The sequence below is a fragment of the Corvus kubaryi genome, unplaced genomic scaffold (assembly GCF_017639235.1).
Source record: "Corvus kubaryi isolate FWS band 111438036 unplaced genomic scaffold, C.kubaryi_AGA036_p1.0 132, whole genome shotgun sequence".
NCBI classification, from domain to species: Eukaryota; Metazoa; Chordata; class Aves; order Passeriformes; family Corvidae; genus Corvus; species Corvus kubaryi.
The window spans coordinates 2,703,939-2,730,118 of record NW_024580666.1 but is presented as its reverse complement, the minus strand read 5'-3'; the positions used below and the strand labels follow the sequence as shown (position 1 = coordinate 2,730,118).

The window sequence follows — 26,180 nt, the reverse complement described above, 5'->3', positions numbered from 1 at the left end:
ACTTCCAATATTCCGCTGTGAAATTGGAAGCTGATATAGTTTGTTTAGTTGGGGTGTTTTAATACTTGACGTAGTAGCAGCAGCAATGCAGAACTCTTGACTAACTGGTTTTTTATTTAGCACGCAAAAGCGAGTCTCGTTTTCACTTTGGTAATACTGTTAGCTTTTTGCTGTGTACCAGAAATAAATACATTCAGTTTATCACCTATAAAATGAACACATATTTCATTGCATGAATGAATGTGTCAGGTAAGATGGAGTGATTCTAACAAGTCCTTTTCTGATCATGGATGTGTTTTAAACAGCTGATCTAAACCATTAGAGACAGTGGAGTCAATGCCTCTCATGAACATTTGGATCCACTTCTAATCAAGGGTGCTTAGATAAAGGGTTTCACATTTGCTTGGCGTTTGTTATAGAGTGAACTTACTATTTGTCCTTTTTATTTGATTGTTTAGCTTAATGACACTACATATCCTTCTTAGATGCAATAGTAATTCTGTTTACTGATTTGCTTATTTGTATTTTCTTGAATGAACTTTACTTAAAATGAATGGTGATTTATATCTGACAGTATTCATAGTAGGACACCTCACAAGGCATTCAGTGGCAAGGTGTAGCATGCTCCACTTTATTAAATAGAGTAATGCATGTTCTTTTAGAAGTATCCAGTACCTATAATCATTTATGCAAATGTTAGAGCATGTAGTATTAGATCATTCAGAAATCTCAAAACATTGCTATGTGAACATATAAAACCACAGTACTTAGTGGTGTTCTGCATGGCTGTCAGAAGTTTTCTGGTTTTCATTTTTCATTGTTCAAAAAGTCTGTTACACATTGATATCTGCTTGATGCATGGCAATATTTTTTTAACAGAGGGACCTTTTCTCTTAATTTTATTGTAGGTTAAGAGCAGGGTTATGTGATCGTTGTGCTGTAACCGAAGAACATATGAGAAAGAAGCAGCAAGAATTTGAAAATATCCGGCAGCAGAACCTCAAACTTATTACTGAACTTAGTGAGTTTTATCCCCAAGTCTGAAGACAAAACATGCTATTTTGTAAACTAGTTCTCCAGTAATTCCTGTAACTTGATATAATTTATATGTGGTATGTTTAGTAAGCCCAAGAAGTTCAGGTGGGGGATACTTAACTGTACAGTCTGAAAATATGTAACATACCAGCGACTAGTCATTTGACCCACCTTCTTAGATTGGAGTGCTGATACTGAAAGTGAACTGACGTGGAAAATCTTACACTGTAAAGTAGCTACTTTAGATAAAATGTGACTGCTTCTGTTTATTCCTACAGCTAGAATGATTGCCAGCTTTCCTAAGAAAAGCCTGACTTCAAAAGGAACTGGTGATGGCAAAGTATCAAGTTCAGACAGAAGTGGGTCCATCTTCTGTCCTGTAGTTAGTGGGTCTTGGACTTTGACTGCAGTAAACTCATAACTGTCACATAACCAGCTGAGGCCACAAAAAAATAGCTTTACACCAGGTGGCTTGTAGCCAGCTCATTTTGAAACCAAGAAGTAGAACATATGAGACAAATTAAACTGTTTGTTCCAGGTGATACACAAGCAGGACACAAATGTGCTCAAAGAGTTTGGAAAGATTGATTGTATAAAGTGCAGAATAATACAGGACAGAATTTTAAAATGTTAATGGTATCTTTGCCATTAATTATTTTGTATAATTTAGTTGTCTTGCTTGGTCAAGAATAAGCAGGCATTCAGGGAAACACCAGACAAAAAGTAGCTTTTCAGTGCTTAATTAAATTATGGAAATATTAGGTTCTGTGCTAATACAAAATACTTCAGTGTTTCAAGGACTTCTAAATTGAGCATTTTTATAAAAATATTCTGAATTTTGAGTTTAACGATGAACAGCAAACAGGGTACAGCCAATCTTTATTTAAAGCTCTGAACCTTAAAAATCAGGGTGATGCATATTAGGTACAAATCTTCTTGAACTGTCTGACACAACAGTAGGCTCCCATGAGTTTGGGTTGAGAGCTATGTAATGATGAAAAAGATCAGTTGAGGAATCTAGAGGCAAAATAGACAACAACAAAGTAAGAACATGAACATAAAAATTAAAGTGAGCAGAAAAGTTGGGAGCTATCACTACACTAGTTTGAGACAACATGGAAGGAAGGCTGAATGGTGTTGCAATAAGTTTGTGTGAAGTAAAGACGGGATTAGTTCGCAATTAGGAAAAGTAAAATGAAAAAGTTCTGAGTGGGCTCTCTTGATTTCCAAAATATTTAAGTGATTTTGAAGAAATTGCTGGTGGGTTTTTTTTCCTTCTCTCCAATTAGCTGTTTGCTTTAGTGGCTAAAACCAAATTCAAATTGCTTTATACTTGGTAGGTTATCTTTAGCCTAAGGAAACGATTTTGTCCATGGAGACAAGTGAGCAATTCACTCATCCTTACAACACAGTTTCACTTGTGTGTACATGGACAAAAGTAATTAATGATTGTGTAGCACTAACAGTGTGATACAGTAATTGTGCCGTCTCTGCCTTTTCTAACACGTCGTTTTACAACTTTTTTAATGACTAGCTTGAAACTTCCTTTTTGTAAACAATAGAGAACGTGTATGGTATTACATTTTACAATTAGTTCTGTTTCCTTAAAGGACCTGACAAGATTATAATGCTAACATGTGTGCATTGATTTTTTTTTCCCCTCTTTTTTTCTATAAATTTCAGTGAATGAAAAAAACAACTTACAGGATGAGAATAAAAAGTTAACTGAACAGTTCCATCAATTACAGAAGGAGCTAGAGTAAGTTTTGGGTTGTTTTGGATATTCTCCCATTCCTCTGTAGAAATGTCTGGGAATATAAATATCAGCTTTTAAGTGTTTAAATCTTATTTCCTCTTTTCTGATAGACTGTGGAAAAGATAACCTAGTGCCACTATAATAACATAAGCCCAGTTTCTTTCTATTGTGCAGAGTTTTGTTTCCTTTTAACTATGTGCATCTTTTTTTAAACTGGGAGAAGTAAATTTATCATAGAAATTTTGTTTGACTTCTGATCACAGTGTATAGCAAAGCCTTATGTCTCATACTGTTATTCCTTGGTTGCTTCTTTACCAGTTGTTTCCTCCTAGGCTAAGACTTCAGAAAAGTAGTTGTTTAAATAGTCAAAAAGTTCCAAGATTTTGCAATACATTTTTTAAATAAGCTTATTATAATTTTGCAATTTTAAAAGAAAAAGACTATGCTAAATTTTGAAAACAAAACATAAAAATAATGAGCTACAAATTGAAATTTTAATCTGATGTAGTAAGAATGTGCCATCTAATGTTGTGGTTAATATGTGAATGTGGTGTACTGTGCAAGGCAGAGGTAGTGTTTCTTTCTTCTTATGGTCTGACATCATCTGAAACTTATCTCACTTTTGCCCATCTGTGATAAGTTGTGTACATGCCTGGGAGAAATGGGACAGGATGTGTGGACTTAATATGGAAGGTTTTTTATGCGTGTGGTTTTTTTCTTGTCTCTGTTAGAATTCAACTTCGGTAGAGGAGTAAAACAACTAGAGTTCAGTTCAGAATGACTGTAGTCCTATTCCTTTGTATTTCTTGGTTTGTCTCCCATCTTTGCACCTTAATTGTCCTTTCTTTTTCTGTATGTATTTAATCTTCTTGGAGTAACATACTTGAAGGCCCCATCTTCCACTAAAAATATTTGGCCAATGTAGGAAAGCTGGCAATGACCAATGTAACACTAAGTTATTTTCTCTGTATGTTAGGTGATTGTTCAAATGAGTGCAGAGTTGAGTGGATAAACAGTTTTTTACAAGGGTGGTGCTGCTAGTTTTAATACAGTCACTGCATTTGGTTGAACTATACTCATGGTACTTTATTTAGAATTAGCACCTTAGATCAATATAATGTCATCACATTGTAGGTGCAAAGTAGCAGAATGTTTCTAGTGCATGATACGAAATGAGATTTTTGCAGTCTTCTGTATTTTGTAACCAAGTTATAATGGGAATAAAAGTTATATTGGGAATAAAACTCTTGAGAATTCTCCATAAAAGTGAAATCAGTGAAATTGTAGAAGAATTGTATTATCTGATCCTTTATGACATTAGGATTTCATTATGCGTGGATGGAAACAGCAAGGAAATTTCTGCAAGGACCTCTTCTGGGGTCTCAGATAAATCCATGATTCAGAAATTATTTATTACATAGTTATGATGTACAGTATGTGTGGCAGCTGCTTCATTTGATGTTTTTTTTCTGTGATGGTATGTAGAAGGTAGGTTTGTATGGAAGTAAGGTGCAGAAAAATACTTTTTTTGTAGGTTAATTTACAGGGCCACATATGCCAGTAAATTTAAAGAGAACTCTAACAGCTAACTTAAATTTACAAAGTAAATTGATGAATATATTGCTCTGTTGTTTATTTTGATTTGTTTCTTAAGATATTGCTAGTAGATAATACAGTTTTCCAGTGCTTTCTTTGTAAATGTGCTAGAAAAGAGGAATTGCAAAATTACACAATAGGATTCATCAAGACTTGAGAACATCAGTGCATCAATATTTGTCATTAAGAGTTCAAAGTTAGTCATGGTAAAAAGCCTAACTACAAAAAAGCTTTTTGTCTCAAGACAGCTTTTTAAAGTTTTCTATTACCTTATTTTATATAAGATCTTATGGTTCACTTCAATGCAAGCAAAAATTTATCTGTATTTCCTCTTCTTCCCTTGGATCAAAACCTTATATCTTTCTCTTTATAGTTAGGAAATGATCTTTTGGCCCGTGTCTGCTCTTGAGAATCAAAAAGAAAAGTGCAACTGCAGGAAGATGATCAAGAAGGCTGAGTTAGATTTCTGTGTGCTTTTCTTTTACCTCCTCTTCCATTTCTCACTGCCACCTCCATAGGGCAGATAGCCCCTTATGAAGTACTAAACAAACTATTTAAGTTCAAAGATCCAAAATCAGTGCTTTTTTGTTGTTATTCCCTGGCTGTGTCTAGATATAGTTTTTGGGGAGAAAAGACATAGTTATTTGTTACATTAATTTTTATATAGTGACTCTCCAAGAGGCTGCTAGAGCTGACAGTGTGAGAGAACGTAAACTTCATGACTCATCTTGTATTTTACATTACTTGTTTTGTATGCATTTTTACATTATTTGCTGAAGACCTTTTTGAGGTGAATTAGAGGTAACATCAGTGCTTTGGAGAGGGATTGCTTTGAATACAGTGCTGTTCATTACTACTTAAAATTTTCCAAAAGCTTTGTTTTGTATTTAAGACAGTATTTCCAGATCACTGAATATATTCTGAATTGGAAAGGATCCACAAGGATCATCAAGTCCAACTCCTAAGTGAATGGCCCATCCAGGGATTGAACCTACAGTCTTGATGTTATCCAGCACTCAGCCAGTCTCAGGATTGTAAATTGTGAGGATATACAGGGATTTCCATACAGGGAGAGAGACACCGATCCATCCATTTCAGCATTCTTTTGTTAAAGAGGCACCTGCTTCAGAGGACAAGCTATAACCTCTACAGTACCTAGTTTCTTCCAGGAAGAAGTGCTTCCATAGTGTAGTAGTTGTATGTTAACTTCAAATGTGAAGAGCTAGGGTTGTATGCCGTTCTTGGGCTTGATGGAGCAATGGTTAATTTTTTGTTAGATGTATCTAAAAACTGGGTTGTAGTATTACTTTTTTACAGTGTGATGTTATTGAGGTGGCTGTATTTCCGAAATGGTTGCATCCTTGAACCGTATGACTGTCCTGCTTGCTGAAATGAAAACTTCATCTTGCTGACTTGGGGTTTTATTTGACCACCTGATTTGGTCTCCAGGGAGCAAAAGCAGCAAGCAGTGGAGGTAGAAAAAGGAATCATTCCAGATTCTCCAGTTCTAACTTCTTCATTTTCTATGGTTAATCGTATGAGAAGAAAAAAAGAGAATAAGCACGTCCGATACACAGAACATACACCCCCAGATTTGGAACTTAGGGAAAACAACAGTGGTAAGAGTATTTGATTTTGTTTTTTTAAATTATGCTAAGAGCTAAAGAGAAAGATGATGTATAAACTTGATTGCAAAGAGCAAAATCTAAAAAAAACCCCAGCTCTTGTGGGTTTTTTTTATTTGCCTTTTCTCTTTTTGTGCGATAATGCATGAGTCCAGGGAAAAATGTCTTTAGTAGTAACTGTTACATGAGCGATATGCTCAGAACTTATCTCAGCATTTTACTTTTATTCCTCCACATGCATGTGCAAATGTAAGAGTTTTCCAGCCTATATTTGTTCTTTAAGTGCAAATTGGCTGGAAAAGCATCTGTTCAGGTTTGACTTGTGCACGCAGCAATGTCACCACCTAGCGGAGAGTGAAACAAATGTTTTGCCACATTCTGAAATTATTCTGCAACTAATGTTTCTGAAACTGTGAGACCTACATGATCTCTCTTTGTCTGTATTCTACACTGTGTGCATTTGTTTTGTCTTGAGTTCAGAAGTATTGTGTGCGTTTAATTTCCAGACTTTGTTCTGTAATGTCATAGAAATAACTCTAATATATTTTAACTACAAGAACTATTTTTGTGAAATAAGGAACCTTGTGCTTGTGTTTTATTGACAGGCAGGAAATACTATAATTCAGGTTAATTTATCTTGTGGCATTAAAAAAATACATCTAAATATAAGTCTTGACTAAAAGCCTCTTTCCAGGAATAAAAATAGGATAACTGTGGGATGAAAAGGGTGGGCTGGTTATTCATGCCCTCTATTTTGCATTTGAAATTTTTAGTGCTGTGAAGTTTCTCTTTTCTAAGCATACCTGTCTCTCTCCATTTTCTGTATAAAAAAAATGGAGTTACTAAACTAATCCAAAGTATAATATGTAAGAAATTGTGTAAATACCTATCATAGTTAATGGCTGTGAAAAGCTGTTGGTTGTCAAGGTAGAAAGGGCTACATGGCATATGTCTGTCATAATTTAGATCTCAGGTTTTTCACCTTTGTATTACCTGAGCTAAGCAGAACATTGTTGCCTTGGATGGTTTACTCTTCAGTAGTTTCATTGCCCTATTAACAGGTCAAATTCAGCTTGAATAACTATTTTTATGGGGTCAGTATAGATGGTGGTGTCATTTTGTGTTAGTATTATTTTAGGGCTGACTGGCTGAGATCATATTTGTGAGAAAAAGAATTAATATGAAATATTTATCTTTTTATTTTTATTCTGACATATCACTGCCACAAATTATCAGACGTGCTTAGATTGCTGGATCTACTGACATATTAAAACCAGCATTCAACTGCTTTTAAGATCAGGGTCGTTATGGGTATCTACACAAGATTATCACAACAGGATACCTAATTTCACCATGTGAAAATGTTTCTACATCTCCTAGAGTTTGGAAAAATTCCACTCTTTTCCACACAAATGAACACTCACCATGGAGGAGAGATACTAGTGGCAGACACCTGTGATCCACAATTGTCCCCTGTTCCAAGTAAGTGTATTAATAGATTTAGTCCTAATATCATTCAAAATAAGGCAAAAATATCGTAAAACTGAGGTTTCATCTCTTTAACCTTTCTTTAACAAAGAAATCTAATAAACTGCAAACCTTTTAAAATTCTTTAGTGACTGTGAGAATCAGGATGGAATTATTCATGCAAGTCAGGGTTGTGGTGATTGCTCTTCTTGTGCTTTCCAATCTTATTATCTTGCCCCAGTTTAATGAACTGAGTAATGTTAAATCCCTCAAAGAAGGGAAACTCATCTATTTGTTTTTCTAATAAAAACTCATGAGAAATAATGGTGACTGTCAGTTAGGAAATATGCAAGACGAGCATTTTATTATAAATACACATTATCTCTGTTCTACATGCTTTTATCAGACTACTTGTGCCCTGGACTGGGAGTGTGAAAAGCAACTTTTGCAATGGCTTTTAATTTTGGGGTGCTGTATTCAAATTGGACACACATTTCTCTGTGCTGATACAGCAGTTTGCTCTCATCAGAAATTCTTTTGCCACTTACCACTTCCAGATACGATTTTTATCTGACAGAGATCAAACTATTTCCATAAATGCCAGTTTTAATGTGTGATCTTTTTAGTTCTGTGTTTGTACCATCTCTGTGAGTCGAGCAACATACTATAATGTTTATGCAACTTACTGTGATCTTTCTACTCACAAAGATAAACCAAGGGTGGGAGGATACCCTGTTCCAAAGCCATCTTTTAACTTGGCTGCAGTCGTCGCAGAAACAATTGGACTTAGTGTGGAAGAGGAATCTGTAAGTATTCCCAAATTTCTTACATAACCAGTTTTTTGGGCCAGGTGTTTTCAAAACCATTATTTTTCTCTTTTGCATTAAAACTCTGTAAAAGTATTCTGAGTTCCAGTAAGCTTGCTTTGGTTTGCTTTTGCACAGTTTTTATTGACTTGCTTTAGCAAGAAGAGATATAACTATGCTGACCTGTCTGGAGGGTTTGAGGAGGAAGGTAGAGACATGGTTCCTCTTTTCAAGTTTTGTTGGCACAGTGATCTAAATCCTTGGCTCTGCTAAATTCCCTTTGTGCAGTAATCAAGTCTAAGACACTGAAAAATATTTCTTGGCAATGAGACTGGTTGGTGACTCAGGTGAGGTTATTTGATGTTTTTGATTGTTAACTACAATGAAAATTATAGTATACAGAATATTTTGTGTCCATGCCTATGAATGAATCTTTTCAATTTCAATAAGATTTCTTTAAAGCTGCTGGTCCAAATTTAATCTCTTAGCTTTTATTATTTTTCAGAGCTTTGAATGTTTCGATTTGAATGGGTTTTCAGAGTATTTATGTGCCAACGAAGCATATTTCTAATTTTAATTCCAGTATCTTCTCACACTTCTTTTCTTTGTTTTCCTTCACCGCTTGCAAGGAGTCCCAGAGTGTACTGAATCTTCCCCTCACTAATACAGTTATGAGCCAGGCCTCAGAGGGCATGCAGTCTGAAGACTCAAGAAAACATCCAGCTTCAGAATCAAGAAATGATGACAACAATTTAGGGTGTGTTTCCACTCAGTTATAATAGTATTGTTTTAAGCAGACTTATAGAAGTTCTGGTTTTTGTAGAATTTCAAACCTTGTGGCATTTTACTTTAAAGGTATAGACATAGAAACAAATGTTTTCATATCAGAGGGGTTTCTTTCAAGTAAATAACATGAGAAGCAAAGAAACTGATAGAATGCAAAACCTGTAGACTTTTACTTAATTCACAAACTTCTGATTTGGGCTTCTTCTTTGTGTACGCAGTCCCTCCTTTCCTAACTTCTCATTATTGCAAAATATCTTCTGAGGCCTGTAACCCTGTGGATAGTGGGTCTGGAGCTGGAATGCAAAAAGGATCGTATTGCTCTGATTAGTGTCAGACCAATAGGCTGTTGCCCTTCCCACTCTCCTCAGGATATTGTGATCTAAACTGAAGATTTTTTTGGCCCAATTTGTCATCTTGAATGTATGTTTTATTGATGACAGGTGAAAAGCAGCACCTGAAAGCTTGCACTTTTTTCCTTCACTTGCAGAAAGTTTGAGAATCTGTTGTCATGGTTTTAAGATCTATACAAGAACCTAAACAGGCTTTTATTGCAACCATTCTCACTTTCTTCCTTTTCAGTGCACTGAAAGGTAGGGAGTCCTTGGGTAGAAGAGATACTTAGGCAGGCTTAACTCTGTCCTTGATTCGCAGTTGAACATGTAACAGAATTTCACACCACACACCAAAATGAAGGACAAGATCTGTATTTTGTTTGCCTTTCACAGCTCTAAGTGCAACAGTATCTATCCCTAGAATAGGTTCATTTTTGTTTTTCCTTCTGTTTTCAGCTCACAAGCTTTAAAGCAAATCAGCAATGGGGAACATGTATTTTTTTTATATCGCTTTCTCTCCTTCCATCTTCTGTACCCCAGAAAATCTCTCATGTCTCATTGTATTCAGTATTTCAGATCCATCTCATAACACTCCACCATGTGATGACTGGGATTCTCGGGTAGCGTCTCCTGTTTTTGGAGCTTCTAGCAGTATGAAGAACAACTCAAGTACAGGTCATGCTCCTTGTATTTTAGATTCAGGATTGAAGCCTCATCTCAAAACCAACCTCTTCAACAATCCATCCAGTTCCAGGTGTCATAAAAGTAGATCAAAATCTGAAGATGTTGCTTTTGTTGCACCGCTGAATCTTGGAACAGAAATCAACTCAGTTATCAGCCAGGCCTCTGTCCATAGGCAAATGGTTGTGAAAAAGAATGCTAACGAGGCTGTAGCCTGTGTTGGAAACACCTGCACAGCTAAAAATGAGGTGGTCAAGAGCGATGTCCTTCTCGCATACCAGAAGCAGCTAGAAGGCAGGTGTGCTAAGAGAAAGAAAGCTGAAGATGATCATGCAGTTAGCTGTGAGAAAACATCATTCAACAAAGAGAACTCTGTGCCATTCCGATCCGATGCTCAGCAGATTAATGGGGAACATACAGCTGATAAGCCCTTGGATCTGTCTGATCGCTTCTCTGGAGTTCGTGGTCAAGAGAAAAAACATGGAAGTGAGGAGACATGTAAAAATAGACTGAAGCAAGTGACTTTGCAGGACATTTTTTCACACATAGGGAAGACCATTCCTGAAGGTTCATCATCTGTTCAAAATGCCAACAACGAGAGCTGTTTGTTTGGCAGAGATTTACAAGAGGAATCCTATGTACAAGAGGCAATGCTGGGAAAAACATTCTCTGATAAGAAAAACCAGATCCAAATGAAAGAAGAAGTTCCTCCCTTCAAATTTGCACCACTGCCAAGTTCTGCAGAGACAGAGGAACTTTTTGATGATGTAAAGGTATGCTTTTCTGACTCTCTTTCTTCTCCTTTGAAGTATTATATTTAAGTTTTGGGAAATAGTAAAATTGCAATATGTTGTTAGGTTGCCAGTGGCCATGTACCAAATAGAAAGAAAACAAGGACAGGACATGGAGAGTCTGAACCAGCATCTGTACTTCAGCCAAACCCTTGTAGACTATCAAAAAGTAAAGCACAGCAAAATGAGCAAGGTAACTTGATGAAAATGTTCCTTTTACCACCTCCTTACCCCCTCAGCCTATGCTCTGGTTGAATAGAATTTTTAATATCTTCCTTTCTTCCTCTTTAATCCCTTTGTTCTGCTTCTAACTCAGTCATATTCTATTTGGGATTTCTCAAGATCCCCCCAGCATTTACAGTCTGTATCTTCCTGGCATACTTTTGCCCCTGTATAATAAATATATTATTGGTATTCCGGTGTACACTCAACAGGCTGTGAATCTTTTTCTTTCTTGTTTAGTTAGCATTGTTATTTGTTGCAGTATAATAATAAAATCTCTTTGTGTTTAAACTATCTATATCAAATACTTGATAACTACTCAAGTGTAAGCGTAAGTCTTTTTGTTAATATTTTTCTTTTTTCCTAATGATCTGGTAAAGCAATTTGTACCTTTAGGGATAATGAACACAGGCTGTCATATACTCTTTCTAGAACTTGTGTCTTCTTTCCTCTTAAGTGCTCCCAGTTGGAAAACTAATTTTTTGGAACTAGGATTGTAGAATCAAAGCTTCTGTACTGCTTAGCCAAATTGTTACACTGCATACTTTATTTAGAAATACTTGCATTATGAACTTAAAAGATACTTGTCAGTAGCTGGTGTGGCCGTGTAGCTTGGAATGTAAATATTCCCCTCAGAGATAAATCAAGAGGCATCTTTGGAACGACGACCAGACACTTTTGTACTCTTTCCTTAGACGTGACTTTTGTATTGTCGATCTAATGTCAATAGTGACCCAGCTAGGGAAGGCACCCACTGGAACTGTTGTTTGTCAGCAGAGAAGGACTGGTAGGTAAAGTGACGGTGGGGGCCATCTTTACTGTGACAGTCACAAAATGGTAGAGTTTTCAATTGTCAGAGAATTAAGAAGTGGGAGGTAGCAGAACTGCTACTTTGAACTTCCACGGGGCAGACTTTGGCCTGTTTAGGAGACCAGTTGACTGGTCCTGAAGCAGTCCCGAAGGGCAGAGGAGTTCAGGAAGTCTGGACATTCTTCAAGAAGGAAATCTTAAAGGTGTAGGAACAGGCTGCCCCATGTGCTGAAAGATGAGCTAGTGGGAAAGAAGGCCAGCGTGACTGAGCAGAGCATTGGCTGGAACTCAGAGCTAAAGAAAGAGTTTATGACCTTTGGAAGAGGGGGCAGACAGCTCAGGAGAACTACAAGGATGTTGTGAGGTTACATAGGAAGAAAATAAGAATGGCCAAAGCCCAACTGGAGCTTAATCTGGCTACTGCCATAAAAGACAATAAAAAATGTTTCTATAAATCCATCAGCAACAAAAGGAGGGCTAAGGAGAATATCCATACTTTATTGCATATGGGGGAAATACAGGGACAAAGGATGAGGAAAAGGCTGAGGTACTTAGTGCATTCTTTACCTAAATCTTTAAATAGTAAGACGAGTTGTTCTCAGGGTACCCAACCCCTGAGCTGGAAGACTGGAAAAGGGAGCAGAGTGAAGCCCCCATAATCCAAGGGGAAATTGTCAGTGACCTGCTGCAACACTTAGACACACAGAAGTCTATGGGGCCAGATGGGACCCACATGAGGGTACTGAGAGAGCTGGCAGAAGTGCTCAGTGAGCCACTTACCATCATTTATCAGCAATCCTGGATAACAAGGGAGGTCCCAGTTGACTGGAGGTGAGCAAATGTGGCATCCATCCTCAGGAAGGGCTGGAGTGAGGATCCAGGGAGCTACAGGCCTGTCAGCCTGACCTAGGAGACCAGGAAAGTTATGGAGCAGATCACCTTGAGTGCCATAATGTGGTACATACAAGACAACCAGGGGATCAGATGCTTCTGGCAGAGTTTGATTCTGATTATTTGTCTTTTTTTCTCATATTCTGTGCATACAGACCTGAAAGATAAACCCTCTTTAGAAAACTTCCAGTGGAGCATAGACCCAGGAGCTGACCTTTCACAGTACAAAATGGACATTACTGTGATTGATACAAAGGTGAACTTTTATAATAAGTCTGCTTGTTCTATGATGTTGAAAAAGCCTGCAAAGTAGTATCATGAGCATTGCTCTGGGCAGACCAAACCCACTCTGTAACAAATTCTGAGTTGGGCTCATTTGGTGTTTGTTCATGCTACAGTTATCCTAAAACATTTCCACTGTTTAGTTGTACTTTATAAACTCAGCAGGCATATTCACAATATGAAAGGGATGCTTTTTGGAGGTGGTTTTGAGTTTCTTTTAAGACAAAAAAACTTTCTAAATCTCATTGTTTTTCCTGTGAAAATGTTCAGTATGATATCTCTTTATGTTAAGTAATAGAAAATGTGCCAGTACTATTACCTTTTTTGAGTTGGGTGCAAGTTGGTTATTAGGATCTCTGAGAATTTTCCTAACGTTTCTGTTTGTTTTGTCTCTCTCACTTAAAGGCTATCTTAAAATCTTTTAATTTGACCAGTCTTTAACTTCTGTACGTTTCATGGTTAATTTCTATCTTTTTAGAATTTAACATGAAATTTTCTAAGGCTTTTCTTGCTCACCAGATAAATGCTTCCACACTTAAATTTCAAAACACGTTATTCTCTTACTAGGTTTTACATCTTTATTGTGCAGACATTACTGCAGGAAAAAAAGTAAATCAGTGTCTGAAAAGAAGCCAGTAACTGCTGTGAAAGTGTTTCAGATACACAGCACTGACTACACCAGTTGCTTCTGGGTGCATTTGTCATGTTTGCTTTTTTTTCTTCTAGGGTGGTTCTCAGACCAGAGTTGGAGGGGAAGTTGTTGATATGGATTATACATATGTTAGTGACAGTGTGCTATTAAAAATGAAAAATCAAGAGCAAAATCAGGAAAGCAGTCCAAGTAAGACTTTTTTTCTCTTTTCTTCTCTTTGGTTTGCTTTTTTGTAGTATGGTGGGGTTTTGGGGGTTTGTTGGAGTTTTTTTTTGGGTTTTGTTTTGTTTTTTTTTGAGGAGGAGGAAAGAGTAAAAGGGCATTTTTTTCCTGTATGACTAGATAGTAGAAAATGGTTGCAGTAAAAAAGTGCTGATGTATTTTTATGTTACACAGATCAGTCTGTTTCCTAGAAGAATTGGTGGTGGGTTTTGAGGTTGGTTTTTTTTAACATAGATCCAAAAAATGATAGGATTTGTGCTTAGAGAGCCAGTAGCTATTCCTTTACAGTGCTTAAAGGGTGAAATACTTAACCATGTAACAGTTCTGATCTCACCTGCAACAATCGCTCTTGCAGCAAACAGCTTTGAAAGTTTTCTATGTAATCACATCAGACTTTGTATGGGAAGGCTAATTTCATTTTTAATGATATATAAATAGAACTAGTATGTTTAAAAAAATCCAAATGTGTTTATATCACTTTTAATGTGTGGTATGTGGTGAATCATGGCTGCGGGGCAGTGTCTACTTCCTACCACAGAAAGTATTTCCTTCTGCTTGGATAAGTCCATAATTACAAGAAGAAGAATTTCACATATCCAGTATTAAGGTTAAAGGTACTTCACAATGATTTAGCGGTTAATCAGATTTTAGAAATGGGATCCAAGATACCTGAAAAATAAATGAGCACTGGCCACATTTAAAACATTGACAGAGAATTTGCAGAAAGAATAAAAGTATAGCTGTTGTTGAGTTAATTGGTACTGGAGCAGGAAGTAAATATTAAGTCTTTTGGTACACATTTAGTGAAAATGCAATTTCTTAACGAAAATCATTGAGACATTGATTTCGATGCTCTTTATGCTTTTAATAACAGGAGGAGAAATAACAGATATGTTTGATCAGACAAGCCATGAAGAATATGAATCCTGCCTACCAGAGGATAGTCCTTCTGCATGTGATGAAAAAGAAACTCTTCATGATGAAGAGCAGGATAAGGGAATAACAGCAGCAAGCAAGAAACTAAAGAGTGGGATATAATTTGGTTTTGTCTTTATTAGCTTACTTAAACTACAAGAGTTGATTTGAAATCAGACTCTGTTCTTTAGGAACAAATATGCCAAATTAATCACCAGTTCTTTTTTTCATAAATTTATGGTAAAGTTGATTACTTGTTACGTAATTGCTTTATGTTATGTTACATAACATAAAGCAATATGAACATTTTTTTGCTAGTTCATTTATCACCACACAAATGTGGAATGTGTAGTGGAAATTGGCATAGCAGTGGAACACCAAAGTGACTCTTAAAATAAACACCCGTTTTTGGCTACAGTTATTTACTTCCTTTCTTCTCACTATTCTAGGTTCTATTGAAGATTTTACAGTTTTTTGTATTTTAAGCAGCCTTCCCTTTGATGTTTTCTTGTCTCTTTTATTTGTCTCACTGCTGTTTTCCTTCTGCTTCAGTAGTGCTTTTGGATTGCTGGTTCTATCAATTCTGTATTTTTTTAGAATCTATTTGAATCTATTGTCTCAGACTGGATGTACATGGCAATTTTATATTTCTTAACAGTTGGTTAATAATTTTACTGAAGTTTCTTCAAGCAGTCTGTTAACTTTGTATTTTGTTTTGCATGTATATTTACAGAACATGAGGATAAACAAGATAAAGCCAAGCAGAAAGCTTTTGTGGAGCCTTATTTCAAAAGTGATGAGAGGTAATTTAGTCTGTTCTGTATGGGCATTTTAAGGCTCTTTGTATCTGCCCTGTAGGGAACTTGTTCCACCAGAAAATAAACATATTTGTGCGTAACAGACTAGCAGTTGAAGATGCAGAGGTAAAATACTACATTAGATAAAAGACTTTAGATAAAAACTGAAGTAGGGGAAAATAATTAAACATGTTGTGATGCCTATCACATTTGCTGAACGGAAGGGATTGTCTCTGCTGCTTTTTATAATTTTAGTGAATGCAGTGTTTTGTAATCCATGTGGTTTCTTACAGGCATGTGGTCATGCCTGAGTTTATGAGCCAAGAACCTATGGGCGGCTTGTACAAATGTAAACCTTTCTTTCTCTGGTATTTTTGCCTCTTGCTCTAGGCAATAAATGGATAGTGTTCAACAGTTCCACCTCTTAAATCTTCCTCTGTTGCCTTCCAGTATAAGCATCATTGGAAGTCTGAATCTTCATTTCATAATGATACCAAGCCCTTCAAGCACTTTGCCTCAGTGCATGTTTTCTTTGTAGAGGAAAACTTTAGTGTTTTGTGAGCAATTAAGTTGAAAAGAACCTACTGATCTTGAACCCCAACATATGTTACTCTCATGGAAATCATTGCAAGCACAACTCTGTCTTGGGCAAAAATAAATATTCTACAGAAGATCTGTATTTGAATAATTTCTATATAGCAATTACTTTCACGCTATGAAAAACCATAATAATGAGACACACATCTCTGGTTACGTAGAAGTTCATATTACATTTGCAAGCTATTTTCTTTATAAAAATTCAGCTATGAAAGGCAGTATGATTTGGCTTTTGTAGGCATTTTCCGATTTATTTTTTAACTTGACTCTCCACCATTGTGTTCGAAAAAAATGGAAATTCCCAGTCACGTTGAAGAAATAAAAGTACTATCATGTGAAAACATTTTTGTTTTTCAGAAAGAATACTGTGTTAGATTTTCCTCATATTGAGGTTGTTCGAAAAAAAGAAGAAAGAAGAAAATTACTTGGCCACACTTGTAAGGAATGTGAAATAGTAAGTAGTGCTTTAAAATTTGTCAATCTTCCATTCTCCTAACTCAGACAATATCTAAGTGCTGAAGTGCTGCTTTTAATTATTAATCTGGTTGCATCATCATCATTACCTACAGTAGCAGGGAAGTAAGTGTTTACCAAAGCTGGATAACCAAGTTTGCAGGTGGTTTGTTTGTTTTTAGTGTAGTAAGTGCATATAGCGTGGAAAGTCTTGGGTTTGATTTTTTTTGTGAGTCTCTGTATGATAAAAGCTTCTTACATGGAGGGTTCCAGTAAGGTTGTTAAAAAATACATTAGCTGATCAAAGAACTATTCCAGGTTTACAAACTTTAGATCAAAAGCTCTACTGAACTTTACAGGTACTGCAAAAAGTAAGTTCTATATCCTGTTGTACAGATTGGTTGATTGATTGATCTCTTTTTGGTTTATTTGATTTTTTTCCTTGTTTTCTGGGATAACTTTTTCAGATAATTGCACCAGCATAGGTGACAGTGTGTACATGTGTGCAAATGCATGCCAAAATGTTTACATTAATATGTAAAAAAGTAGGAAATTTTAGGTTTCACATTGCACTTTCCTCCCTTCTAATTTATTGAACTGCTTTCATACGCAGTGTATGAAAGCAGTGGTGTAGAGATAAAATATTGAAGTAATTATATGTGTAATAAGAACATGTTTTATTTGGCCATTAAATGATGCCTATTCGAAGTGTGGATTAATGATTGAACAATGGTGGATTTTCTGGAATCTTTTTGCCTAATTTCCACACGTATATAGAACGTTTTCATAGATTCTCCTGCTATTCACTTTATAGTCCAGTCCCATTTACTTAGCTGTAGAAATTTATTAGAGTATGTTTTCAACGAAAACATGGTCTGAAAAACAGTTTTGGTAAAACACATTAAATACAAATATTTTATTTCTATGGCCAACTAGAAATACCATTTAAAAATACATGTTTGATTTAAAGAGTTTGAAAGAAAACAAAACAACCCCCAACCTTCAGTCTGCTTCATGGTTCCAGAGCCATGTGTTAAGCATTGTAATTTCCTGTTTCTGTAAGCTACAGACCTTCCCTCTGCAAATTCAGTTCTTGTTACTTTCTGTCAAGTTAGAGTGATAACTATGGTGTCTGGAAACATTCACAGCTCCAGTTTTGTAACAGTAGGTTTTTACATTAAATGTCAGAAAAGTTTGGGTTTGTTGTTGATTTTGGCTTTTGGGGTTTTTTTTTAAGTCTACATCATCCAAGATTAATGTCTTGGAAAGTGTGGAATGCTTGGCTGTGTCATTGCACAATAATAAAACTAGCTTTGAATTAAACGCCTATGGAAGAAGGGAGTGTTGGATAAAGCATAAAGGATGCTTTAGAAAAGTCTTGGCTTGCTGATTAGCCATGTGGGTTTGAAAAGCCACCAAAGTCTAAGGGAATATTTAGGGAGTGGGTAGAAATCAGTAAATTGTTTCTGGCCCTGTACTGCAAGTGGTGTGAGTGGGATCTGCTACTGTCACTCTGAGACGATCTGAGATTTAACTTCTGCACATGCCACAGCAGGCTGATATTAAAGTCCTTTATAAGGGCTTATTTTAAAGCTTTGTGGAAGCATCTTATTCACTTTACAGTGTAGAACTTTTGATAACAAGTCTTGTTTTGGTTTTTTATGACCTTGTGATACTATCAGAGGAAGATTCTCAGCAAAAGTTACAGGTAGCTTGTAAAAGTAACATTTGTTAGTGTGGTTAAGTGTAGCTACACTTAGATGAGTAGGAGAATCAGTCAGATGTTTTTATATGCATTTAGATTACAGGGATTATTCTGTAAATTTTTGCTAAAATAATGGGAGGAATGTTTTTAGGGTTTGTTCCGTTTCTGAGGCTGCAAACTGTAGATTTCTATAAACAATCATTTTACAGGGAAGACAGGATGAGGTTGCAGTATCTTCACACACAGAAAAGCCTAGCTCGAATGTTTTGTGTGGATTAAAAATGCTGTGGACAGTGAGATCAATCTAGAAAACAGCTGAGAGAACTTTCTGCTGTTTAGCTGACATACATAATTCTCTCATTCTCTGTCAACCCTAGTAGATTTCTAAACAAGCCAAAGAAGAAAAGTTTGTCTAATTTATTTTTAAAACATACTTATCTTGATTTTTTTATCATGTTCTTATTTTCTGTTCCTACTAAACTGTACTGTATTTTTCATTGTTGGATCTGTAATTATTCCTTGCTAATCATAAATTTTTTAATTTAAAAAAATGCAACACACTACAAACTTTCATTAGATCAATTTCCAAAATTTCAGGCTATTTACAGGACAAAATAAGGAGCACTGCTAATTATCCCTGAATAAAACTCAGCACTATTTGTCTTACACAGACACTGTAGAATTCTTACAGTTGATTTTGTTGACTTAACACCTTGTTCTTCACTTTTGTCAGTAAAAATTGAAGTGTAGTGGGTAACAATTGCCTGTTCCTCCTCTTTGATTAGTCTCTAGGTCTTTAACTGAGTGACACAGACATCTTTCCAGCTGGGTTTCTGAAGTCCACTTGCATAAGTGACCCTACTCTATTTGACTCAATCCCTGAACAACTGATGATGCCCACTAATGATGACACCCTGCTGATGACACCCACTAATGTTCTGGTCATGGCACGGGCTTTTTCCAGTTTAAGGGGACACTGTATAACAAACTGAATCTTACGTTCTTGGCCAGGAGATCCACGTGTTACTAGATTAGATTTCTGTACTAATACGGGCTTTGAGAGCAGAACATGTTCTGGTGGCACACACAAGATGGCACGAAGTCTGAATTGATTTGTGGGGGGAAGATGTACCTGTGTCAGGGAGAGCTGCAGTTCCCACAGACTAGAGAATTACAAAATAAAGCAAGGCTTTCTTTCCTCGTTTGTGCAGTTTTGACACTGATGATTTCAGAGCTGTGATTGCTCTTTTCTAGCCAATCATCAATATTTATATCGCATGATTGTTTTCAAGGAGGATTTTTATGCCTTAATACTTTGTCTATGATTTGGAGGGGAAAAAGGAATTTATTAGCATCCTTTACAATTCCAAGTAGGTTTTCTGAAATCCTGCCAGTAGCTGGGAGCATGAAATAGTCTCTGTTGACAGAGTTATCCTGTTCTTTTCCTGATTTCCCCAGTCTAGGTCACTTTCCATCTGATGGAATGAGTTATAAACTTGAATTTGCCTTTTTGAATTGTAACACTGTCAGTAGAATTTCAGTAGAATCGTTTTATCACTTTCACAAGGGTCAGGGTTCTTGTGTGACTGTAACTGTTGACTTGCCACTTGAATCAAACAGTGCATTCACTTTGAAAATATTTTGACTCTCTATGTGCTCTAAGGGCCAGATTTGTATTTTTAGGAGATACAACTAGAATTACAAATTAAAACAGTAGAAAACTGCAAGGAAAAAAATTATACCCTAACTTTCTATGACGCTACTCGGGGGAACACCAAGCAAAAAGGTTTGGAGAGTGTATCTATTTTTCTCATTGCAGCCACCAGTACAGCTGACAGGGGTGAAAGAGTAGCCAATTTACTGTAGAGAATGCTCAGCTGGCAGATAGTTTCTGGGGTCCCAGTGTCAGTCAGCTACTTAAACTAGCTCTTTATTTACTTCTCATTTGAGGGTAAGTAAGTAGGAAGTATTTTGACTTAAGTTTGCTGTTACTATTGTAAATTTGGATGCTGAAAATAATTCTGCAGCATAGGGTTTATAGTGTGGGGTTTTTCTCCTTTTTTAATTTTGTTTGTAAATGCAAGCTGACACAATAAATTTTAAAATTCCGATCTCTTTCAACACCTGTGCTACTTAGCTGTGTAAAATCAGTCTGTAAACTGTTGACATAAGTAATTGTACACATGCCTAAACCTTGTTACCTATGGTATGTTAAAAGATAGAAGGTTAACAAATGTGCCACCATAAAGTTATACTTAGTCTGTACATTCAGTAAGCTTTTAGGATAATTGCCAGGTGTTTGTCACTTGGATAACAAATCTCTACTCTTGGCTGTCCTCACCATTGTTTTTAGATAACTGTGTTAATAAACACAGTGATTGATTATGTCAATTGTGTAAAGCAGTTACTCTATATGTATGAATGTATTAACTAGGATTCTTTTCCCCCCTTACCTTCAGTATTATGCAGACATTCCAGAAGAAGAGAGAGAGAAGAAACTAGCTTCCTGTTCAAGACACAGATTTCGCTACATTCCTCCAAATACTCCTGAAAATTTCTGGGAGGTTGGATTTCCTTCCACCCAAACCTGTGTGGAAAGAGGTTTGTGCCAAAAAAAAGTAGCTTAAAAAGCACTTTTAAAAGCTGGTTTGGTTTTTTTTTCCCACTGAAATTATCTCTAGTTCATATAGCAGCCTTTCTCACCCAGTCCTGTTGAGGTCTGTTTGTCAGCAGCCATTATTTTTAATAAAAATTGTCTGGTTTTAGCAGTTCCTGTACTACAAAGAAAGGAGTATAAGAAGGCTTTCTTAGAGCCTAGCTAGAGAAGGCAGAAATAATTGGGATTTTCATAGAACTTAATTTAAACCCTACATATCTTTGGCCCTAAGCAAGAATTGAGTTTTCAGAGGCAAGGGCCAAGCGATTGTACTTACTGAGGAGAGACAGGCAGCACTATTGATGTCCTTTGTCAGTGTTTTTAGAGCTTCATAATACCAAGTGATAATGGAAATGTTGCAGGTAAGGGGTAGTTAAACATTTTTTAATACATTTACTACATATACATGTTAGTGACAATGCAAAGATGTGGTGTTTGGTTTGGGGCTTTTTTTAACTTGTCTTCACATAGAAGTTTGTTCTTTCCTAAATAATTTTTCAAGATCTTGAGCCTGGTATAAAAATGAGTTTTTACTAATTATGTTAAACCACAGTGGGTTTGTAGTGTACTCTATGTACGTTTCTTCAGAAGTGGTGAAATGCTGGGGTGAGGAGCCCTAGATGAGCTCTCTAAGTTACTACAGCTTTACTTGTGCATTAGCTGTGAAACAATAGTCTTTGCTTTTATCTGTTCTTGTAACAGTGTCAGGTCAGGCATAGGAAAATGTAGCCAGAGTTGTGTATGTGTATTGTGTGATAGTGATGCAGTATCATCCTTAATCTTCCAGAACAGGGAGCCTTGATTTTTACTGATGATATAACTTGTTACTACCCATTTGGAATCTGTTTGCAGCCTCATTAAAAATTAGCTTCTTGGCTGTCTCCTTGTTCTGCTGGAGTAAGAGCTGTTCAGTTGTTAATGGTCCTCAACAGCATATCAGAGGCAGGCTTTAGATAACCCTCCCTTGGAAAAGAAAATGTTTTATAGCAGTGCAGCAAGAGAACTAAAACACTACAGAGAGTTCCCACAATGAGCAATCTCTGCTGCCACCCCAAAGTAGTGGGGTACAACATAGGTATTTTCTACTTCTTATTGGTATCTTGAACTATCTGTTTGTGTTGTGGTTTTTTTTAAATAACTGAGTTACATGTATAGAATTTTCCAACTACGAAGTAGCAATGTACTGCTCTCACTTTGGTGGATATTGTTGCTGATAAACTGTAAAGAATTGACAAAAGCCAGGTGCTGAAACTGACTTACAAAAAATGTCTGTTCACTGTCAGTGTTAGCTAAGTTGAGCATTTTACAGAAATCTTCTATACACTTTTCTTATCAGAGAGCTTTCAAGGTGTGTTTGATCCATAGGCTCGTGTTCAGCTTTTTCCAGTCTTTAATAAATCCAGATGCTCTTAAAACAGAGGGAGGTGCTGTTTAAACCCACAAAGCACATGTGCCTGAAGTTTCCTCTATATGACTAGGATTTACATTTTCAAAGTGATTTTTATTAGTCAACTGAGCTAGCAGTACTTGCATACTTTGTTACTCTTATGTAAAATCCTTGGTAGAAAGAAAATTAAAAGTGCAGTTTTGTTTTGAATAGATGAACAATTTATGGTTTCCATTCTCTTCTTCATTGTTAAGTGTCTGTATTGCATTACTGTGCAGTCACCTACTAGAAAGCAGCTGCATGTTTTAATGAATGATATTTGCACCCTGGGATCTCAAAACTTTATGTGAAATCAGAACCAGTTGCCCCAAAAGGACAAAAAAAAGGACAAGTTATTTTTTGAGGGTAAATACAAATTAAAGCTAAAGTTATGCCTGTTTTTATATTGTATTTCTTACCTCAGATTTATTCTTTTAAGGCTACATTAAAGAGGATCTTGCTCCCTGTCAACGTCCAAAAAGGCGGCAGCCTTACACTGTGATGTTTTCTCCAAAAGGCAAAGAGCAGAAGACATAAAGGATGGGAAGTAAGGAGTGCCAGCCTGAAGTGTATCTTTCCTGTCCGTAGATATTTATAGTTAATATAAACTTGAAATAAAGAACTGTGTTTTCCACAATGATAGATAAATCGTTTAATTGAATATGTAAATTTTATAAAATTCATTTGGGAGTCTGATGTACCAGGAAACAAAACTATTTAATGTATGTTTGTTTCATATTGTGTTAATACATTTTGTATTAATTTTTGCACCTGTCAGACAAGTCTCCTACTTTTTTTTTTCTTTAAGGCCAGCAGCTGAAATTCCAGCAATTCCTATCTAAACTTTGTGTCAGTGGGTAACTGCTTTGAAGTGACTAAAATCTGTTGTTCTTGCAGGGGTAAATGTCTGTCAATGGGAAGAGAAATGACAATTTTCTAGGGTGCTTTTATTTTGCACTGGATTTTCTTGTATTTCTTTTCTCTTGTTGCAATAATGGTTATATCTACTTGGAATAAAGCTGTATCTACTGTTAATAGTTTGGAGGTGTGAAAACCAGGAAGTCTGTGTCTTTCTTAAATTCTGGTGTTAAATGTATATCACCATGTTTTCCTCAGTGTTTAAATTAGAATATCCAATATTCCTTTTATTTTTTTCCTTGAAATCTCTTTGCATATATGTGTCTCATTTATTGAGAAACGTTGTTTCTAAATTTGGGTGACAGCTCTGCCCAGAGTTCTCCTAGCGGACAGCAATAGTCATCACCTAGATTATGAAGGATTCTACAGAGGTATTTTAAATTAATCCTTTATAGCAGGGGATATAGTTCCATACTTGCATTGGGAAAGTAAGATCATACAATATCACAGAGGCAGGGTAATACCTACATAGGTAGGCAAGCCAAAGATCACCATAAGATCCTTAGGAATAAAGAAGCTACAATCAGAGTTGGGTTCAACCAGTGAGAACTCTTTTAAAGAGAGATCATAAAGCAAGCAACTATTGAAATGCCTTAAGAAAAAATAAAATAATAGAAAGTACAGATACATCTGGGGGGTTGTTATATTTATATAAAAAATGTGTCTGTAATTTCTATTCTTGTACTTTATGTGTGTGTATAAAAAAGTATGTGTTTTAAAACTTCGTGGTTAGGACCATTTAAATTCAGCTGTATTTATATAGGAATGGTGGCAGGTTCTGCTGGTGGAGAGGTTGTAGTGTAGGTCCAAGAAGAAAATTAAAACAAATGTGATTGATTTAACTGTAACACTAAGTGACACAAAATCCTTTTAGGTTGAAATTTCAGGCCTTGCAGGAAAGTAGAAGAAGGTATAACAGTGGGCACTGTCCCCATCCTACCTGTTTCGTTGATTTACTTACTTGAGCATTTCACAGGGTTATATTCTAAGGAATGCCAAGGCATAAAGCCAAATAATAATGCAAGTCTTTAGTCATTCCCATATATACTAATACATGCTGACAGTAAATGTTTACACCCTATAAAAGATAATTTCTTGGAGCAGGCAGTCAAAGAACCTATGCCAAGGTAAGTATGGTTTCCTGCAAATTAAAAAAAAAAAAGAAAAAAATTAACAGATGCTGCCAAAAAGTGGATTCTAGCAGCTATCTTGAAAATTGTTTTAGGACAGTTATAACGTGCTCTGAATAAATATTTATCCATTAAAAAAGAAGTTTTTAACAAGAAGAGTAGGGTAGGAGACTGCTTTTAACTAGGGAGAACCTTTACACAGTAGAAGCTCTGTCCACAAAGAGAAAAGTGGAAGCACGTTGTAACTTACCAAATGTAAATTTTGCTATGAAATAGGCAGTTTGAGAAAGTTTCTGAAAGAAATAACTATAAATCCTATTTTAAGAACTATCATAACAAATTTTATCAGTAAAAGTGAAAGGTAAAGTAAAAGTTCAAACAATAACGGGAACATTTAAGGTAGGATGACAGGAAAAATTGGGATTTTTACAGCCATGTTCATTATGGAAGTGCCTGGGAACCTTTCTCTGCAGGGTGGGTGGGCAGAACTGTTGGAAACTGAAATGACAGAAAGGTCAATGACATGGGTGCTGGCAAGCAGACAGCATTGGAGCCTGAGCCCATGGATTGGAAGGTGAGAGAAGAAACTGCTGAATCCCTCACTATAGCATGGAACAGGACACTCAAAGCAAGCTGTGGTGGGTCAAGGAGAACAAAGGAACAATTCTGCCTTCAGGCTTTAAAAAAAGACTCCAAGGAGGTCAGTGGTGCTGCAGCCTGGTGAGTTTTATGGAGTCATGGGAATTGGGCTCATTGATAGGATTGTAACGAGCAAGATTTTCAGACCTTTGGATAAATACAATGTGAACAGATGACACCTTTTAAAGGTGCCGTTCTTTTAGACATTTTGAAGGTGTCAAAGTATGATTTATCTGACAGCTCACAGTAGAATCAACTTGTCATGGTGCAGAAGTAGTTCTCTCCTAGAGGATGCCTGTTTAAAGGTACCTAAGAAATGACAGTGGGGTTCTGCTAGGTCCCATTTTATTCAGCCTATTTGTGTTCTGAGAAAGGGTGGAGGGAAAAATCTTAAATTATTCACTGAGCAAGTGGAACTGGGATAGAAGAGGGGGGAATTTGCAGACTAGAACCCCTTCACACACAAGAAGGGATGTGATGGATGCTGATAAAGTCATGAAATGTGGAAAGAGTGAATAGCAAGGGTTGCTCTCCAAGGGCAGCAGGTTTAGTTACAAGAAGAAAGGAGTGGATAGTGTCTGTGAGGATATCACTACTCCACTAGAGGACAGTAAGGAACTGCCTTTGAGCTTAAAACAGTGTAAGAGTTACCCTTTCTTACCCTTGGATAGTTGGCCCAATTTTATAAGATTTCAATTGATTTTAAAATTGTAGATCTCTTGTCTAGCTCTTCTAATGCCAGAAAAACTATTTTGCTTCATCTTGAAAAGCACAAGATCAGTTGTAAAAATCGAGGAACAAGAATAGAAACAGACTATGATTTCCCCTCCAAAAATAAGAATAAAGAAATACCAGAAGTCTAAGCAACGTTTGTGTACCAAAAAGATTATTGAGATTTATAAATTTTTAAAATTTCGTTAAATATTTCTATTTACAGAAGTTTCCATTATGGTTTACCTGTATTTTTAGCACACTCTTGGAATAATATAT

The 26,180-nt window shown here is 36.2% G+C and overlaps 1 protein-coding gene across 4 annotated transcripts in view; it reads left to right on the top strand.

The window, feature by feature from the left end:
- The window catches only part of RBBP8 (RB binding protein 8, endonuclease), a 44,008-nt gene extending 20,451 nt beyond the window's left edge, over positions 1-23,557 (top strand). For all 4 annotated transcript variants that reach the window (XM_042029908.1, XM_042029899.1, XM_042029891.1 and 1 more), the window contains 15 exons: positions 909-1,021; positions 2,719-2,794; positions 5,837-6,006; positions 7,393-7,494; positions 8,188-8,285; positions 8,915-9,042; positions 9,972-10,857; positions 10,942-11,068; positions 12,954-13,054; positions 13,807-13,921; positions 14,829-14,981; positions 15,603-15,672; positions 16,621-16,717; positions 20,881-21,022; positions 22,943-23,557. In XM_042029908.1, coding sequence (XP_041885842.1) covers positions 909-1,021; positions 2,719-2,794; positions 5,837-6,006; positions 7,393-7,494; positions 8,188-8,285; positions 8,915-9,042; positions 9,972-10,857; positions 10,942-11,068; positions 12,954-13,054; positions 13,807-13,921; positions 14,829-14,981; positions 15,603-15,672; positions 16,621-16,717; positions 20,881-21,022; positions 22,943-23,040 — 2,476 coding nt within the window. In that variant the 3' untranslated portion in view covers positions 23,041-23,557. The remainder of the gene's footprint in view (positions 1-908; positions 1,022-2,718; positions 2,795-5,836; positions 6,007-7,392; positions 7,495-8,187; positions 8,286-8,914; positions 9,043-9,971; positions 10,858-10,941; positions 11,069-12,953; positions 13,055-13,806; positions 13,922-14,828; positions 14,982-15,602; positions 15,673-16,620; positions 16,718-20,880; positions 21,023-22,942) is intronic.
- Positions 23,558-26,180: the final 2,623 nt, after the last annotated feature.